This window comes from Mustela erminea, chromosome 14 (assembly GCF_009829155.1).
Source record: "Mustela erminea isolate mMusErm1 chromosome 14, mMusErm1.Pri, whole genome shotgun sequence".
Classification (NCBI taxonomy): Eukaryota; Metazoa; Chordata; class Mammalia; order Carnivora; family Mustelidae; genus Mustela; species Mustela erminea.
The window spans coordinates 13,436,598-13,454,854 of NC_045627.1; the positions used below are offsets into that span (position 1 = coordinate 13,436,598).

At 44.7% G+C, this 18,257-nt stretch overlaps 1 protein-coding gene across 2 annotated transcripts in view; it reads right to left on the reverse strand.

The window, feature by feature from the left end:
• Positions 1 to 17,971, reverse strand: part of ACTN2 (actinin alpha 2) — a 66,258-nt gene extending 48,287 nt beyond the window's left edge. The window contains exon 1 of one of the 2 annotated variants that reach the window (XM_032312976.1): positions 17,623 to 17,971. In XM_032312976.1, coding sequence (XP_032168867.1) covers positions 17,623 to 17,748 — 126 coding nt within the window. In that variant the 5' untranslated portion in view covers positions 17,749 to 17,971. The remainder of the gene's footprint in view (positions 1 to 17,622) is intronic. The other variant, XM_032312975.1, reaches the window with a different exon arrangement.
• Positions 17,972 to 18,257: the final 286 nt, after the last annotated feature.

The following is an 18,257-nucleotide window of genomic DNA, read 5'->3' on the forward strand; positions in this document are numbered from 1 at the left end:
AGGACTTGGTAGGAAAGTGGGAAAAAAGAGTGCCTTCAGAAAGACCTGGTGGGTGATGCCACCTGCACACTTCAAACATGCTGGTGTAAGTGACACAGATGGAACCAGGGGTCTTTGCTTTGCTCCGGACAGTGCCTGGCACACAGTGGCGCTCAATAACTCTTTGTTGACTAGGATCTGATTTGTCAGACTTTCTGGGACAGAGTAAAGAAAATAACAGATTTTTTTTTTTGACTGAAAATATAAAAAATACTGAGGAGTTAAAAAATCTGTATCTGCTTTAAAAAAATCTGTATCTGCTCAAGTTCCAGGTTTTTAAAAATTATTATCATGTCAGACTTAACTACAGAATCCTTAAATGTTAAAATACACTCTGTAATCTTGCCAAAAAAAAAAAAAAAAAAAATCCTTGTGAAAAATAAAAGACAACCTCACGACTGAGGGCATCTAAAAATAGAACCAGGCTAATGGATGATTCTTTAAGTGGATAGGTTAAAGATGGCTCTCCAGCACTTGAAACGATAGTTCTATCCATGTCTGGTTTTCATCGGGAATTCTGAACCCTGAATTTTAGGCATCAGTCACCAGGCTAAGACCAACTACCATTTAGGTCCTGGGCTGTAAAGAACACACGAAGAAAGGCGCTAAAAGCTCTTCAGACTCTCTCACAGGAGAAAAAAAAAATAAATGCTTTTCAGGTTTTTTAACAAAGCCAAATCTTGCCCAGACTGATTCTGGCTTGAGGAATGGCCTCTTTGGTAATGTGGAATCAATGTCCTCCACACCTTCCAGAAAGGACAGAGATTAAAGCTAGGGAATCGGGAAAGGTGTCACAACAGTTATATAAATATAAGCAAAATCCCGGGCTTCAATGGGAAACCTGTTCATTGTCTACAGCATGCCTTCTGTGCTGTTCCAAGACTCGTAAGTCATAGATAAAGAACAGTGCAAGTAATTCTTGCCTACAGACAAGAAATGCATTCTGTCAGGGACAGGGACAATTCCTCCTCCCAGAAGGACATTCGTTTCATTATTGCTAATCTATAAATGTGCCGATTCTTTGGATTTTTTTTTTTTTAAAAGGTTTTATTTATTTATTTGACAGAGAGAGATCACAAGTAGGCAGAGACGCAGGCAGAGAGAGAGAGAGGAGGAAGCAGGCTCCCTGCTGAGCAGAGAGCCCGATGCGGGACTCGATCCCAGGACCCTGAGATCATGACCTGAGCCGAAGGCAGCGGCCTAACCCACTGAGCCACCCAGGCGCCCTGGATATTTTTTTTAAAGATTTTATTTATTTATTTGACAGAGAGAGATCACAAGTAGGCATAGAGGCAGGCAGAGAGAGAGAGAGAGGAGGAAGCAGGCTCCCTGCTGAGCAGATGTGGGACTCGATGTGGGACTCGATCCCAGGATGTGGGACTCGATCCCAGGACTCTGAGATCATGACCTGAGCCGAAGGCAGCGGCCTAACCCACTGAGCCACCCAGGCGCCCTGGATTTTTTTTTTAAAGATTTTATTTATTTATTTGACAGAGAGAGATCACAAGTAGGCATAGAGGCAGGCAGAGAGAGAGAGAGAGGAGGAAGCAGGCTCCCTGCTGAGCAGATGTGGGACTCGATGTGGGACTCGATCCCAGGATGTGGGACTCGATCCCAGGACTCTGAGATCATGACTTGAGCCGAAGGCAGAGGCTTAACCCACTGAGCCACCCAGGTGCCCTGGATTTTTTTTTTTTTTAACTGCTTGAAACCCCTTTCCAGTTTGTTCTTCGCTAGTCAGTTAAACAACATCTTTAAGCATGTGACTATTTGTGTGAGAGTCATGATTTTTACCTTCATGTCCAGAATTGCCTTTTAATACTTTATTAGGATCTTTTTTCTAAAGAGAGGTCAACATTTGAATATGCTAAATTATCCATTACTCCGATCTGAATGTTACTGATTTCAGAGAAGACAGATAGTAACTGACACACAAGAATGATACGGGAACTAACTGAAGTCTATCATTTGCTGATCTTAAGTTACAGTATGCTTCCCCCATCCTGTGAAGATGACAACTGTTGTAAGTCTCGGCTTACTGGATTCCTTTTCTATGTCAAAGCCTCCATTTAAAGTCTAATATGTGTCCCCATGTTCCCTCTTATATGCATCACCATAAATATAATATTGGATTTGGGCTGAATTATTTAGCACTCTTCTCTGTTTCATAAAGATCTTACATTTATCGAGAAGAGAAAGTATTTCCATCTGTTAATTTCCTCCCTGCTCAAGAAAATTTCCCACAAACATTTTATTACCACTTACAGGAGTTCTTATTACTCACGCTCCTGATTCTTACTTCTTAGCCGCAATTACTCATTTCTTTGTCTCTATTATCAGCAAGGCGTGTGGAGCAACACAGCAAGGACGTCAAACCCTTCTCTGATCGGCTGAGATTCTCAGTGTTAGTTGCAACTCAAGCCCCCTCTACTTTCATTCCAAGGGGTGTTTTAAAATTCTTAAAACAGGGGCGCCTGGGTGGCTCTGTCGGTTGGACATCTGACTCTTGGTCTCAGTTCAGGTCGTGATTTCATGGGTGGTGGGATCTAGCCAAGGGGCTCTGTGCTCAGCGGGAAGTCTGCTTAAAGAACCTCTCCCTCTGCCCCTCCCCTGACTCATGCAGCTCTCTCTTTCTCTCACCATCTCAAATAAATGGAGACATCTTTTTAAAAAAAAATTCTTGAAACAAAATTTTTACATAAAAATTTGTAGAACTTATTTTAAAAACTTTTTGTTAAAAAAAAAACAACTCTAGTATTCCCTCTTCTAAAGGACAGTTAGCAAAGGATCTTGATGGAACTCTCCATTTTAACTGTTAAATGCAGGGTGGGGGAGGGGGGTGGGAAGAGGTTAGAAATATGCAGATTTTTCCCAAACTATTTTTGGGCTTGGCAGCATATGTTAAACTAACCAAATCAAATATCTTCAAAGTCTCAGTCATTTTTGCTCTAAAATGTTTAAAAAAAAAAAAGAAAGAAAGAAAGAAAGAAAAAGGCGGTAAGCTCAAAGAACCACGGGGAAGCTCTGGGTGCTCGGTCATCCAAGCTGAGAGCGGTCTGCAGGCCCTGAGCCTGACTTAGGCACCAGCAGGGAGTTCTTTGGGATCACACCTGCCTCCCCCACGCTGGCACGAGCTACGTGGAGAATTCCTTTGAGGACTTTCTGGTAAGCAAGCATTTGGCTCCCCAACAAACAGCCTTACATATGATTGATCCTGAGCTATGCTTCCCAAAATAACTTGTTCCCTTGGAGCCCGGATAATTATGAACGAGAGGTGGCTCTGTGACACGGCAGACCCGACTGTGGCTTGGTTTTAAGCAATAGCAACACTGATTATACTTTCAGGATTCTCTGCTTGAGGAGGGATTCAAGCTTTTCTTTAGAAAAGCAAACTGACGTTTCCCTCCTGGGCCAGTCCCGGCAACTGGGGAAGCAGCTTGTACGACACGGACGGCAAAATAAATATTCTTTAATTCAAGTTCACCATACTGTTACTATTTTCAGGGACCCAAATAAATGGCTGCCTACACAGAGGGATTCAAGCATTCATTTAGAATGCAGCAGCTCCCTGTAATTCACCACATTCTCTGCGTTGGTATTTTGGACCAGAGCACAGTTCTAAATCGGGAACAGACCCTGTCAGGTACATCTACAGGTTTCCTCTTCATATGGGAAAAGCTTTGGTTAACAGAAGGGGCAAAAACAGGGAAACTGGGCATTCCCAAAGTTCAAGTTCTTGCTCACGCCACACTGGAGGGAACCAGGCTGGGATTTCCTCCTTCAGAAAGTTCTTCCCTAGGGCTCGTGCTGGTTGGAGAGCAGTCACAAAAGTACAGAATGAAGTCCTCATATCCTGAGACATTTCAGATAATTACATATTATAGCATAAAATTCATCAACATATGCTTCCATACTATAGCATAAAGTGCTCTAGGAGGCAATATGGCCAAATGTGAATGTGAGTTTTCTCTAGACTGTGACTTTTAAAAATTTCTTATCTGTATTTTCTACAGGGAATGTGTATGCCTGATGCGAGATGTATCTTAAAATAGTGACTCAGGGGCGCCTGGGTGGCTCAGTAGGTTAAAGCCTCTGCCTTTGGCTCAGGTCATGATCCTAGGGTCCTGGGATCGAGCCCCACATCGGGCTCTCTGCTCAGCAGGGAGCCTGCTTCCCGTGCAACCAACCACCCCCCACCGCCTCCCTCTCTGCCTCCTTGTAATCTCTCTCTCTAACAAATAAATAAATAAAATCTAAAAAGTGACTCAGGCAAGTATATACAATTTGTTAGCCCACTCTTTGGTCTTGGGGGTTATCTGTAACTATGTTAGCAAGTTTTATTCCATTTAATCCTCCACCTTTCTCCCTGAAAAAAGAAAAACTACTTACATTGGATATAATTAAGCCACCCTAGACTTCTGAAGTTAATCAATTAAGTGCTGCTTCAGGATTTTTTAAAGTTTCCCATTAAAATCCCTATTTCGACATCGCATTTCAAAACCCTAATGGAGAAGGTACACACCGTCCAAGTTCTAGGATGGCAGAATAGAAATCCTTTGGAGTCTGCAATATCCAGTTACCAGTTACAGCAATAGAACCCACAGTCACACGCCAGGTATTTCTGACAGCCTTTTTCCTGCTTCCTTACCGAGCCCTTAAAGGACTCTGACAGGGACAGCCCCATCAGTGTCTAAAACAAGGGCAATCTTGACAGTAAACATGAATTTATCACACAGTAAATATACTTATCACCAGATTCCCAAGGGCCTGAACATTATATGTGTGTGTGTGTGTGTGTGTGTGTGTGTGTGTGTGTGTGTGAATATATATATATATATATATTTTAGAAAAGACAACCTGCCTGAAGAACAAAGCCAGAGATTTGACTTTGGTGACTGGTCTGCATATTTAAATAATGTTTACCTTTCGTTTTTCAGATGTGCGAAACAAACATCCTTGAAGCACAGCACATAGTAATACCAAACTGTCTTAAGGAGACGTCTATACAGTATTTATAAAAGCATACAGATAGCATATCAAGTAACAAAAGCATAGGACGGCATGCATTTCAGAGGGGAACCTGGCCCACCAGTGGGGTCAGTGGCCCAATGTCCCTCCACACACAGGGCTCACTTCCACAGCTCTCTGCAGGGCTTGGTCTCCTAAAGGATTAGGGAGGGACGCCTGGGTGGCTCAGTTGGTTAAGCAGCTGCCTTCGGCTCAGGTCATGATCCCAGGGTCCTGGGATGAGTCCCACCTCGGGCTCCTTGCTCTGCAGGGAGCCTGCTTCTCCCTCTCCCTCCGACTCTGCCTTCCACTCTGTCTGCCTGTGCTCGCTCTCGCCCTCTCTCTGACAAATAAATAAAATCTTAAAAAAAAAAAAAAAAAAAAACCACTCAGACATTACTAGACTCTGGCATTTAAAGCTGCCAAACTATAAGAAATCTCACTTCACCAATATCTGCATTTTTTAAAGATCAGAAATAGGCAAGTACTCTGAGAAAAGGCATTACTATCTTATATATAAATTATTTGGGTCTCAACATTATTTTACCATTCTCTGAGGTCACCATGTGTATGTCCTTGGAACAGAGTGACCACTGAGTTACTGTCTCAACTGCATGACTTCTGAGAGTCGAAAGAGAGGTGGTTTCTAATTTCCAGCCACAAGTGGGACCATCCTGGGCCAACCTGGATGCAAGGTCCCTACCTCTCACTCCACCTCCTCATACCCTTTCAAGAAGAACAGAGGTGCTGAGAAAGGAACACAGGGCACGCCTTAAATTTACACAATGTTGTATGACAATTATATCTCAACAAAGCTGGCGGGGAAATACAAGATAAATAAAATAAAATGGAATTTTTGCAAGGAATGAGGTGGCCTGGAGCTGCAGTGTGCATCCGGCTTCCCCCCATCACCCCAAGGACCACCCTAGAAATGGACACATGTAAGCAGGCAGGGGCCCAATCTGTGTCTAAATAAAATCCCCGGAACCAGTCTTGGCAAGACCGCCCCTAAAAATAACCTTTCCCCAAGAACCCTTTAAATGTCTGTTCTCTCCTTCCTCCGGCTGTACTCTGGGGGTGGCGGAGGAATGAAGATGTACGAGTATCAAATTCAGCATCCTCAGACATTTTTCCCACCTCCTGTCTCAAATCCAAGCTCTCCGTCCCAAGTGGCAACAGCGGTGGTCGTAGGAATGGAGAGAGAACTAGACGGATAGCCCTGAAAGAGGTTACAGGGTCACTTGGTCAGATCAGTCTGCAGCAGGAGAGAATACTGCCTGCACATGGCACAAAACCTATCAGTAGTGACTTCATACGTGGCCACAAACTCCTAGCATTGAACCATTCCCATTTTCACAGGATGGGAAGAGGCTTTGCCTCCACCCAAAGTGCTTCGCACACTTCCATCCTCTTCTCGTGGACAGCCTGAAATCCACCCCGATGACAGGGGGTGATGGTCCTAGAAAGGTCACCTCTAAAACACAGGTGATCTCCGGAAAGGCAGGTGTTGGGAACCTTCCGTTTTTAGGAACAGATGATTATAATGTTAAGAACAGGAGAAATCCTTAGGAGACTTTGGGGGTGAGGGGAGGTATACAAGTAGGGCAGAGGAGGGAGGAGGCCCAGATGGCCAGAGGGGTAGCAGGAGTATAGGATTTTAGGTGAAAAGAGAGGAGCTCCGAGAGGGGAAGGAGACAACCCGCCTCCTTCGAAGTTGTACTTCACGCTGCTTTCTTTCAAAGTTGTGTTTATGGAATAAATCACTTGTTGAACATAAAAACTTTGTTTTTCCTCTTAGAAGTGGACAACCTCGGTGGCCATTTCACGGTATACTCACATATCAAAACATTCTGTACAGCTGAAATATATACAATTTATTATTTGTCAATTATACCTCAATAAAGCTGGGAGGGGGTAGAATCGGACATTCCCTGTCCATGAAACAGGTTTTCCTTGGCCAGCTGGGTTCAGAAGGATTCACTGTGTTCTAGAGTCTCTCGGTTCCTGTGTATGTTTGAAACTTTCCATACTAGGAAGTTATAGAACAGAAAAGTGGGATTTTTTTTTTTTTAATGTAAAGTAAAGGGAATCCTTGGTACGGCCACATCAGTGTTTAGGCTGAATCTCTGTGGACGCCAAATCTTAGAGAGAGCTGCTGTCCACTAAGACATCATGCCTATCCGAATCTCATCTGTGTTCATGCCTCTTGGAGTCCCATTTGCTGGTTCCAACAGGGAGCTGACTCAAGAACTTAGGCATCCTGAATGAACTCTGGATTCTTTTGGAACTGAGTCAACCAGACCAGCAGTTAAAATTCCAAAGCTACGCCCCTAATGGAATGTCCTACTAAACTCTGTTTAGAGGTTTAGTTGGCTTTTCCTGTGGTCCCTTTCCTCCTCCTGTGGCACTTCTGTTGAACACCCCAAATGCCATATAGCTTGACCTAGAGAAAACCTCTGAGTGACAGTGTTCCCCGTGTCTCAAAATTTAGCTCTCTCATTTCATCAGATGCCCCAATTGTACCCATTTAGGAATGAGAAATTCACAGGCACACACCCTTCTACGACAGCAGTCAGTGAGGGGTAAGTGAGAAATTAGGAATACTAAATCCCACGCTTCAGATCCAAGTTGTAGGTAATATGTTAAGTTTGGGCAGAAAGCAGCAACAACAACAAAAACCCACAAAGTGTTCCGGAGTTAAAAGTGCAACCTTCAAAGATAAGCAACTTGGCTCAAAATTTCAGCTCTGCCACTTGTGGACCAGAGGATGCAATAGAATATTACCACTGGCACATTTTACAAAGTTCCCATTGAGAGACAGAGCCGTATCTTCATACTTTGGAATTCTGCTCCAGCCACCTTTCCCCACCCGCAACAGCTCTTGGACAAAAGACTTAAATTCCCTGGCTGAAAAAGGTGGGTAATAACATTCAGCTCTCAAGACTGTTGTGAAGAGTGAATAAAATAGTACCTTTGGTTAAAACAGTGCCTGGTAATTCTCAATAAATTAGTTGCTCTGCCCCGTTACAGTGAATAGTTTGGGATACTAAGAATAACGCGCCAAATCCCCACCCCCTCTCTTTTCGTAATCCACTAGCAAAAATTCACATATGAAAATATCACTTTTACTGTCTTGTTGGAATTCTTTTTGTTTTGGTGTTACACCAAAAAAAATTTTTTTTAAGTATCCTTCTGTCTCAGAATTTAACAAAAGAGATCAAAATATACAATGAAATAATCAGCCACCTCCTATCTCGTAAAATTCCAGTAATCGAATAGAAATTACACGGTGTGTAAGATATAAAATGCATGACTTGCATTTTTCCAACTAATGTCTCTCTCCCCATACCCCAGCCCAATCTCACTCTCACCCCTGCTGCCACTGAAAAATTTGTTTGTCTCAAAATAGAAAAATACTATGCTCTGTGGGTCATCTTTAAAATGATTACAATTCTGTATATGTCTTCCATCATCTGCATGACCGATGCTCTCCCACACCCAAAATACCAGTAATGTTTTCTAAAAACCTTAAAACAAGACATCTAAATGACAGCAATAATTTGTTTCATTTCCTTAATTTTTTAAATGATAATATGGGGGGAAAAAAGGGAAACCTATTTTGGAGTTAAATTCTACATTTAGTGTAAGATGAAATAAATTCTACTGTTTTTAGTAATTCTCAAAAATTTCCAATATAGTCTTCCTCAAGAAAGCCCATCATTGGCCCTTTCAACCGCAGAAGAGTTTTATGCCCTAGACCTGAGCAAATCACCATTAATAATTTCTCGCAGCTTTTCACTTCCTTTGAAAGTGCAACTTATCTCAACGGCTCAAAGATATCCCATCCTATGTCGCCAAATCCCTGGGTTTCTCTTTCAGCAGTTACCCGATTCAAATGCCAGACTCAGACTGGCAAAGTTCCAGTGGAATACCACGGTGAGATTTCTCCAGGAAGAAAATCAAAGCCATCTCGACAGTTCGAGTGGTTCCAAGTCGTCTGAGGCAAGCACATCTTCACGTAGAGAAGCAATGCGTCCATGGGCAGGTCATATCACTACTTCCTGCGGAAGTCCTCTTCTCTGAGATCTTCCTCCATGTTCCCCTCCCCAAAGTTTCAACCACTGCCTATGAGCAGACAGCTTCTATGCCTGAACCTCCAGCTTGACCTTTCTCCTTGATAGTTCCACTGGATAGCGAGCCCTCAATCCAAACCTCACATTTTTAACTAGGACAAAACCCAACAATCCCCCCGCTTACTTTCCTAAATGAACACCAAAGGTGTTAGAGATAAGGCTAGAAATGGTTAGAATTTAGTTTTTTGGTCTGGATACTGTACTGGTACTGGTCAAGGATCTCAGACATAGTAGGACATAGTAGTACCATAGTTTTATTGGGTTGAATGTAAGAAAGTGCCATTTTTGGAGGTGAAAATGGTCAGCGTCAAAGAGTTTCACGGGGGTCAACATAAAATAAAATTTCTCAAAATTCTAATAAAGACCAATGACATTACCTAACTTCTAAATAATTATTTTCACATCCTATTTGATGATCATGAAATAAAAACTCTTTATGGCTCTAAAAGGTAGGATTTCTTGATTTGCCAATCTCAATTAAAACTGTCTACATAAAGACTCAATCACAGGTTCATACTAAATGTGGTTCTCATTTCCTCCAAATGACCTCATATTCACATACTTGTCCGTCTGGTCCTCAAAATTACTAAAGAAGGAGGGTTCCCCTCCCCCAAGATTGCATGTCTTTTAGTGAAAAGGCTGTCACAGATACCACTACTAAGAGTCTATTTTCAATCTGTAATTATTCCTAGGGATTATAACTAACACTTCTACCTCCTAGCAAAAACAAATGAAGATAACTCAAAGTCACACTAACTTCTCAGTTTTGGACTTGGCACTCAGGTCGACTCCTTTCCAGGAACACACACACTCTCCCGAATCACCATGAATATCTATTCTTTATTTTCTAATTCCGCTACTATGAAGTGCAACATGTTTTCCAAAAAAATTTGTTTTACCATATTTTGTATATAAGAATCACACATTTAAATTTACTTATGTGCATCATTAATGTAATTTCTCTTTATTAAGTGGGTTAAGATTCTCAATCTGAGAAAAAATGGTCATTTCAAATCAAATTTAGCTGGCCAGAAATTCTGCTCATTAATATAGTTGACATGTTATAATTTAAATAAATTTGCATGAATGAATTTTTATTTCAGAAATCTGTAAATTCCAATTTTTTTAAATTAAGCAATTTGCCTTTGAAGGCTCAGTCTTAGAATTAAGAATTAAGTCAGATAACTCCATTCATTTTGAGGACTTGAGAAAAATACTTTTTTTAAAACCACTACGGAACAGGCATGAATTGGAGTTAATACATATATAGCTCAAGGAGTTCTAAAGACTGTAAAAAAAAGTTTCTTTATTGTTACATTTAAAATTTTTAATTGTGCTAAACACTTTTCAGAAATAGGGCTCATAATTTTCTCATTCCAAAAATGAGTACAGAGTCTGAGCAGTCTTGGGGCTGGGCCTGGGGAACCAGAGAAGAGCGTCTGCTCGTAGTCCTCTCCTTAGAGAGATCATGACGGCACCAGGGGACCATGTCCTAGAAGGCTGGCCTCTTGCAGGAGGGACTTCAGAATGGGTGGAGGAGGTTGGGCTGGGTATAAGGCAAAGGGGTGAATCAAACATGGTGAGGGCCACTCTGTGGGATTGGACCTTGATCCTGCTGGGGTGGGAAATGGAATAGCAGACAAAGCTTAGCTCGGACCTGGCCTCCCAGAGCACTGTGGGAGGTCTGAACTCCCTGTTGAAGGCAATAAAGAACCAGTGGGACTTCAAGCAGGAAATACCATGAGTAGGCTTGTGCTCCATAAAGACCACTCCTGCCAGTATCACGGAGGAAAGCCCGAAGAGAAGCATAAGCCATGGAAGGGTGACAAAGTAGGCGGCCACAACCCTAACCCAGGCAAGAAACACAGAAACTCTGAAGACCTTAAAGCACATGATGGAATGAAGGGGCAGGGTCCAGAGGACTTTGGCAGGTGAGCGCCACCAGAGCTGGGAGAGAGGGAGGCACCAAGAGTAAGTCCCAGGATCCCATTTGAGTGCCAAGGAGGAAGATGTCTCCAGTACCATGATGGCAAAACACATGGGAGGAGCATTTTGGAAACTTTCTCTCCTTTCCTTCACCAGCCTAGTTGAACTGGGTGGCCCTCTCTGTACTTTGCAATGACCTTTCTGTCTCTTGAACCTGACTATAAGCTCCTTAAGGCCTAAGCTCAACTCAATTCTCTATTCCTGGTCCCTAGAAGGCCCATTATAAAGGTCAAATAAAAGAATGAATGGCCATGCCTATGCCCCACTACATTTTGCTCTTCAGTAGGGTTGCAGGTCAAAGCATCTTCCGGTTTCTGGCATGGAAAACTGTGGGGAGGAGGAGGGGTGCGTGTGGCACCACCACCCACCCACCCACCCCGCATGCCTGCCTGCGCTCAGATACGTTGTTCGCATAAAAAATGTTCCAGACTGCTTTAGAAAGACCAATTCCTTGCACTCAAGATTTTCCTGCCTTTGGAATTTGTCTAGCACAGCAGTTAGCAAACGTTCCCCCGATCTCTGCTTTCTGTTCTTTCTGGAAGAATCAGTACCGTTCCCAGGGAAACAGCGGTACAATTCTGACTGTCCTCCAACGTATTCCGTACCAACTCCTCTGCTCATCATGGCGGCTCCCCCACCCACTCGGGTCCTGCGCCTTTTCTGTAGGTGTCTCCCAGCTGCAGCAACTGACGGCGGCGTGTGCTGACAGCTTTCTGAAGCCGAGTTCATTAAGTTTCCCAGCTAAGATTTATATGCGTCCTCCCACTCTTGGAGAATCTTTGGAGTTCAACTTTCTACCACATTGCCCTTGGCTGGAGGGGTGAGGCACGCTCCAGGACATACCCCAGTACCTTGGGGATGGTCCAAAGACAAAGAGTGACTCTTCTGCCTCACGGCCCATGCATGTGTGATCATCTACAGCAACCCAAGTGCACTTAGAACAACAGTCCCTCTGGGGGCAGAGGCTACTTGGGGCTCATACTAGATTCTGTCTGTCCATGCCTACCCACCAACATCCTTCCCCGGACATCAAAGTCCCCTTGGAACTCCCGCCCTCCCTTCCAGCCGTGGCCACAGGGACACACCACCCTCCCCTCTGCCATGGAGCGCACCCCCCTCCCTGTTCCCCTGCGTTGGATGACAGACATCCTGTAAATGTGCAGCTTTCTCTCTCCTGGCTGGTGAATAGACTCTCCTCATCAGTTTGCTCATTTCTCGTCAATACTGCTGTCTTGAGTCTCCAGTCCAGGAGCTCTCATGGTGGGATCATGTCTGCTTAACTGGATTTATGAGCAGCCTGCCGTGGAATAGCACGGGGCCATTTAATACTTTTATAATCCCTCCTGTCTCAAATTGATGCCTTCCTCGCCATTGTTCCTACCAGCCCCTGGTTCTAATCCTCACCACTCTGCCCAGTGGGTCCTATCTTGGGCTCCTGCCTGGGTCTCCCGGACTCAGGTCCTCACGCATCTGATTCTTCATGCAAACAGTCTGCTTCTTTAAGCACAGACTTCTGGAGCTCCAACACCTGCAGGGCTCCGCCCTCATCTTGCGTCCCAGTCCACTGTAACCTGGGCCCTCTCTCTGCATCCCAGTCTCCATCATGAGCTTCAGCCAAGCCCATCTCCTTCTCTTTCTCCCTCAAGCACATCACAAGCAGCAGACACCTGCAAGAACATGGAGCCTGGTGTCCCAGCCTGCCCACCCTTTAGACTCTCCCTCTCTGAGCTTGTCCTCTCAGCCCTTTGTCAGAGGGTAGTGAAGAGGGGCTAGGGAAGAGGGGAGGGCGGGTGCTTTCATGAAGGAGTGATATGAACACTTATTCTGATGACATGCCACTTATTCACGCACCTCCCTACCCCCAAGAAACACAACAGTCGCTTCACTCCATTTCTCCAGCCAGGAATATGATTTTCGTCTCCTCTCTACTCAGCTAATGTTTAGTTACTACTGAAATTAAGGTCTGGCCCGAGTCCTACTCGCTCCCAAAGCTACTTCTCATTGTCCCCACCCACAATAGCTTTCCTGATTTGACCTATAATTTCTGTTCTGTACACAACAATTAATATTAAGCCATGTATTATTTCCCTCCAAGAGTCCAGCAGTGTAAATCCTCTCTTTACAATACATCAGGATGAAGGGAAGCTGGTGATTTAATGCACGTGGAGTTTCAGTTTGAGGCAATGGGAAAATTTAGGAGACGGATGCGTGATAGCATGATATTGTGAATGTGTTCATGTCACTGAATCATACACCTAAGAATGGTGACAATAGTAAATTCTATGGAAAGTCTATTTGACCACACACACGAAACAGTACAGCAAAGTCACTAAGCCACAAGTCTATGCCTCATCATCCCTCCCCAGTCCAGGTGTAGAGCTCACTACTGTTAATAAAAATACTTGCTGTGTGAGGATAATAACATCTGAACATTTAGAGTGTATGGAGCCCCTTCCACATAAACTAGTTTAACAGTTTGATCCTGAGAAACACAATGAGGTAAGAAAGGTATCGCTTACCTTTATTTTCTAGATACATGGACACGTGAAGGCTTAGGGACTTGACAACGGTCAGAGAGTACCAGTGAGGGCTAAGAGCCCTCTAGGTTTCACGAACCTGGAAATGGTCACCCGCTTTTTAGTAACTGTTCACCTTGTTGAAACACGTACTGCTTTTTCTCCAGAGAAAAGTTCATGCAAAGGCAGATTTCCTGGTGCAGGGGAGAAGACACTTCACTTTGCTCCCATCCTCGGCAGGTACTCGCCGTGGAACACTGGGCGGGGCAACCTCGGGTTCCCTGGCTCTCTAATTAACCTGGACCCTGTGGGCAGCTGCTCCCACACATGTCTTTGGATGCTGCCTGACCCAACCCGGCGACATTTTAGCCTGGGTGACTGGGTGAACAGGAGGTACTCTGAGGTGAGTGGTGAATCAATCCATGTAGGTTCTGACTATGCAGAAGAACTTGACCTTCTCTAGGACTGACTAAAACTGGGGAGAACTCCAAATGGGGGAATATATGAACCGCTCTCTTATTCTCCCCAAAGCTGGTAAAAAAGTGTATTGATCATCCAGCCATATACAAGTTAAGGGGGTAAGGACCCCTCATGTCACAAAACACACAGTCATTTATTTCCTTAAAAGGCCTGTACTAGCCTCCCAGAGCGGTGAAGGACAGCACCCCGTGCTTACAGAGATAGCACACATAGTCAGCATTGCTGTTCTGACAAGTCACCTCCTGATTAGGCTTCAGTCGAACTGAAGGTTGAATATGTTCCTTGGTTCCAAGAGGAGCTTTCTTCTAAATACCAAAGCTTGAGAAGTTTCAAAAGTCCACTGAAGACAGCCTCATTTACATGAATATAAATATCCCCATCCCTGTTTACTAAACATCCCTGAAAGAGAAGGGGAGCACTCTGAAATCCCTGTATGCATACTTAATGCTAAAATCAATGTCTTCTGAATTGCCTCCTTTTGGAAAAAAGCATGAAGTTTCCTCAAGAAATTGAAAATGGAATTATCACAGGAACCAGAAATTTCATTTCTGAGTATAAAACCAAGAAAATTGAAAGCAAGGTCACGAGAAGATACTGGTATGCACATACTTAAACCAGCATTATTCACCATTGACAAAAGCAACCCAAGTGTCCATCTCCCGATAAACAGATAAGTAAGTGGTATGTACATAGAGTGGAATATCATTCAGCCTTAAAACAGAAGGAAATACTGACCCATGCCATAACATGGATGGACCCTGAAAATATTATGCTAAGTGAAATAAGCCAGCCACAAAAGGACAAATACAGGAGGATTTCACGTGCATGAGATCTCTAGAGGAGTCACATTCATAGAGATGGAAAGTAGCAGGGCGGTTGCCAGGGGCTGGGGAGAGGGGAGAATGTAATGGGTATACAGAGTTCAGTTTTCCATAATGGAAAAAGTTCTGGAGATTGGCCGCATAACACAGCAACATGCATTCCTTAACCTTAAAGAACAGCACACTTAAAAGTGATTAAGATGGTACATTTTTTCTTACATGGATTTTGCCAAATTTTTAAAAAATCATCTAAGAAAAAGGAAAAAAAAAAAGCACTATACTTTCACTAAGTCCTTCTGTAGCAAGGAATTCCACACCAGAAGGCAAGGATTACCACAGCCTATGAGACTCTCTGAACTGTGGATATAATTAGGCACCACATCCATTAAAACGCTACGGACGTCATCATGTGTTACCAACATCTGTTGACAGATCTCATACCCAGCATATCACTGAAACGGAGTGTGGAGAAGGTAGCCCACAATAGAAACAATGGTATTTTATCCTTGCCCTGTTCCAACAGTGTGTCTCATAGGACATAAATAGAGGCCACTCACTGCTCTTACTCTGAACTCACAGTTCAATATTATTTTATTGACTTGAGTAGGTGCTATACCAAAAGTAGAAACACAGTATGTTTTAGATCTATTCAGATCTGTGTCCTATGGCAGTGGGGGTTATTCCCCCCCCAGCATCTACAACACTCAATCTATCTTGAGGTGAAAAAAAAATGAATTCTCACTTTAAACTTTCTAGCATTCTTTTGAACTGGGATTGGGAAGTATATACACTTTTTAATAAAATATGTCAAGTGCTATACAATTATAATGATATGTTCATACAGGAATTCTATTTAAAAATATTGTGAACATGATAAAAAAAAATAAGAGGATATAGATGTCAATGTGACTTTTAGAAACTAACATTAGCTCTATCCTGATATTGTACTGTAAGAAAAAACAAAAACAAAAATAACAGAAACACTGTGATTAGACCGTTAGTCCTAAAAATGACGGGCAGAGTACCTGTCCAATGTCTTAGCTACTTTACTGTGTCTCATAAGAAAAAAAGGCAACCTTTGAAAGTAAGGCTTAGGAGTTTCAAAAAAAAAAAAAAAAAAGTGAAAAATGTAGTAATCAAAACTGTGGGAAAATCTTTTAAAGAAAAACACTAATGCTGAAAGTTAAACTCACTTTAACTTCTTGCTGACTGATAATGCATCACTGACCCAGACGACATATTAATAATCCTCACGCCATGTGTTTCTCTCACGAAGTCATTTTAAAAACAGCAGGAGGTCTGAAATGTTATTTTCCTTTGTAGACTCAACTTCTATTTATCACTTTTGTCCTCTTGTTTCCAAGAAGGTGGGGATGGTGGAACTCTTAGGAAGCTAAGGTGGAGAGGGAAATGTACCCAAATGAGAGCTTTAGAATAATAATAGTAAATGGTATTTGACCAGAGAGGGTAGATGACAAAAGAGAGATCTTCATGTAAAAATAATGCTTCAGTATTTGGTAATTATCCAAATAGGGAGAGATCCTTGCAGCCAAGGCCATTCATGGGGACAGAAGGATGGGATGTATGTGTCGCCCCACAGTCGTATGCTAATTTACGGTGTCATACAGCACACCCACTCACAGGGGCAGCTAGGAGAGCATTTCCCATGCACACATATGGTGGGCAGACCTTATTCACTTAAAAGCAGGTCTTTAGCAAGGAATTCCACTTTGCCCCACACCCCAGAAAAAAAGTAGGGGAAAGTATAGGGCACCTCACTTTTGTCCTGACACTGTCATCATAAAGCTGGGTTAGCAGGTCTGGGCTGGCACGTCCGCCAGGCTCTGTGCCCAGTCAAACAGGAGGTGGGATTTAGCCTCCTGGTGAGCATCCCCTACTTGTTCTAGCCAAGGGGATCAAGAAGAAACCTTGAAATAATGGAATATTCCATTGGGCCCCCAGAGCGCCTACCAAGAAGGGCAAGGAGCTTTCAGAGCTGGCTGACTCCCTCATCCCTGGGTGCTTACCTCCATGAACCATAAATAGAGTGTGAAATAATTATTACTTTATTGGTGAGTGTCTGGTGTTCCTACAGCATCTGTCTCTTAGGAGCCCAAAACACCTAAAAAATGATTTGCAATTCCTCTTTGGGGAGCCCTGTGGAAATCCCAATGACACTGATGTTCCCCTGACATCTTTTATTTGGGGAGGGGCGAGAGGCAAACAGTGGTGCAGGTAAAGTATAACTCCCGTGGCCAAGGTCACAGACTCAAGGCGTGAGGAGCGACCCGAGAGTCTTTCAGATTCTGATCTAACGCTGATTAAAGCAGATTCACACGTACACAGCACTGTTTCTCTTTTAACATTTTTCGTTCTGTGACTCTTACGTTACTTACACACGCGCGCACACACGCACACGCACGCGCGCGCGCGCGTACAGACTGGACGCCCAATTTCGTGCCTGTCCCTGGAAGTGTTCTCCTTCCTAACGGGGCACCCGGACTACGATGACACAGGACAACACGACACCTCCACCACGCGCCCTCTCGCTAGTGCCCGCAGTCGGCGAGCCCGCGGGGGCTGGGACACACAGACACCGGGGCCGAGCCCGCAGGCGGCGGACACGGGCCCCTTGCTGACCTTCCTCTGCTGCTTCTCCCAGGCGGGGTCGAGGAGCAGGTCGCGGTCCCACTCCTCCTCCTGGATCATGTACTCGTCATCGTCATAGACGTAGTTGTACTGCACGCCGGGTTCTATCTGGTTCATGGCGCTCGGGGAGCCGGGGCTGCGGCGGGGCGCGCGGGGCTCGGACGGACTGATGGACTGACGGGATGGCGGGCGGAGAAGCGGCGGGGCCGGCGGGGCGCGCGGAGCTCGGCGGAGGCGCAGGCGGCAGACTGGCGGGCGCGGGGTGACCTTCGCGCGGCTCCTCTCGGGGCGGCACGCCTAGACGCTGGGTCGCGGGCGAAGCACCAGCTCAGGCGGCGAGCAGCTGCCGAGCGGCTTAATACCCGCGCCGCCGGTCACGTGGCCGCCCGGCCGCGCCCCCGCCCCGCCCTCCGCCCGCCTCCGTCCCGACGCTCGGAGCACGTGCGGGTGGGCTGGGGCCAGGGCTGGGGCGCGGGGTGGCTGGGGGTCCACGCTCGCGCCGCTGCAGCAAACCTCTTTGGTGGTGAGCTGAGCCCGCTGGCGCCAGCCCACGCCTCCCACTTACCCTTCTGGCTCGCGGTGGGCTTGGCTTGCCGGCACCTGAGTCGATTGCGGGGTTGGGGTGG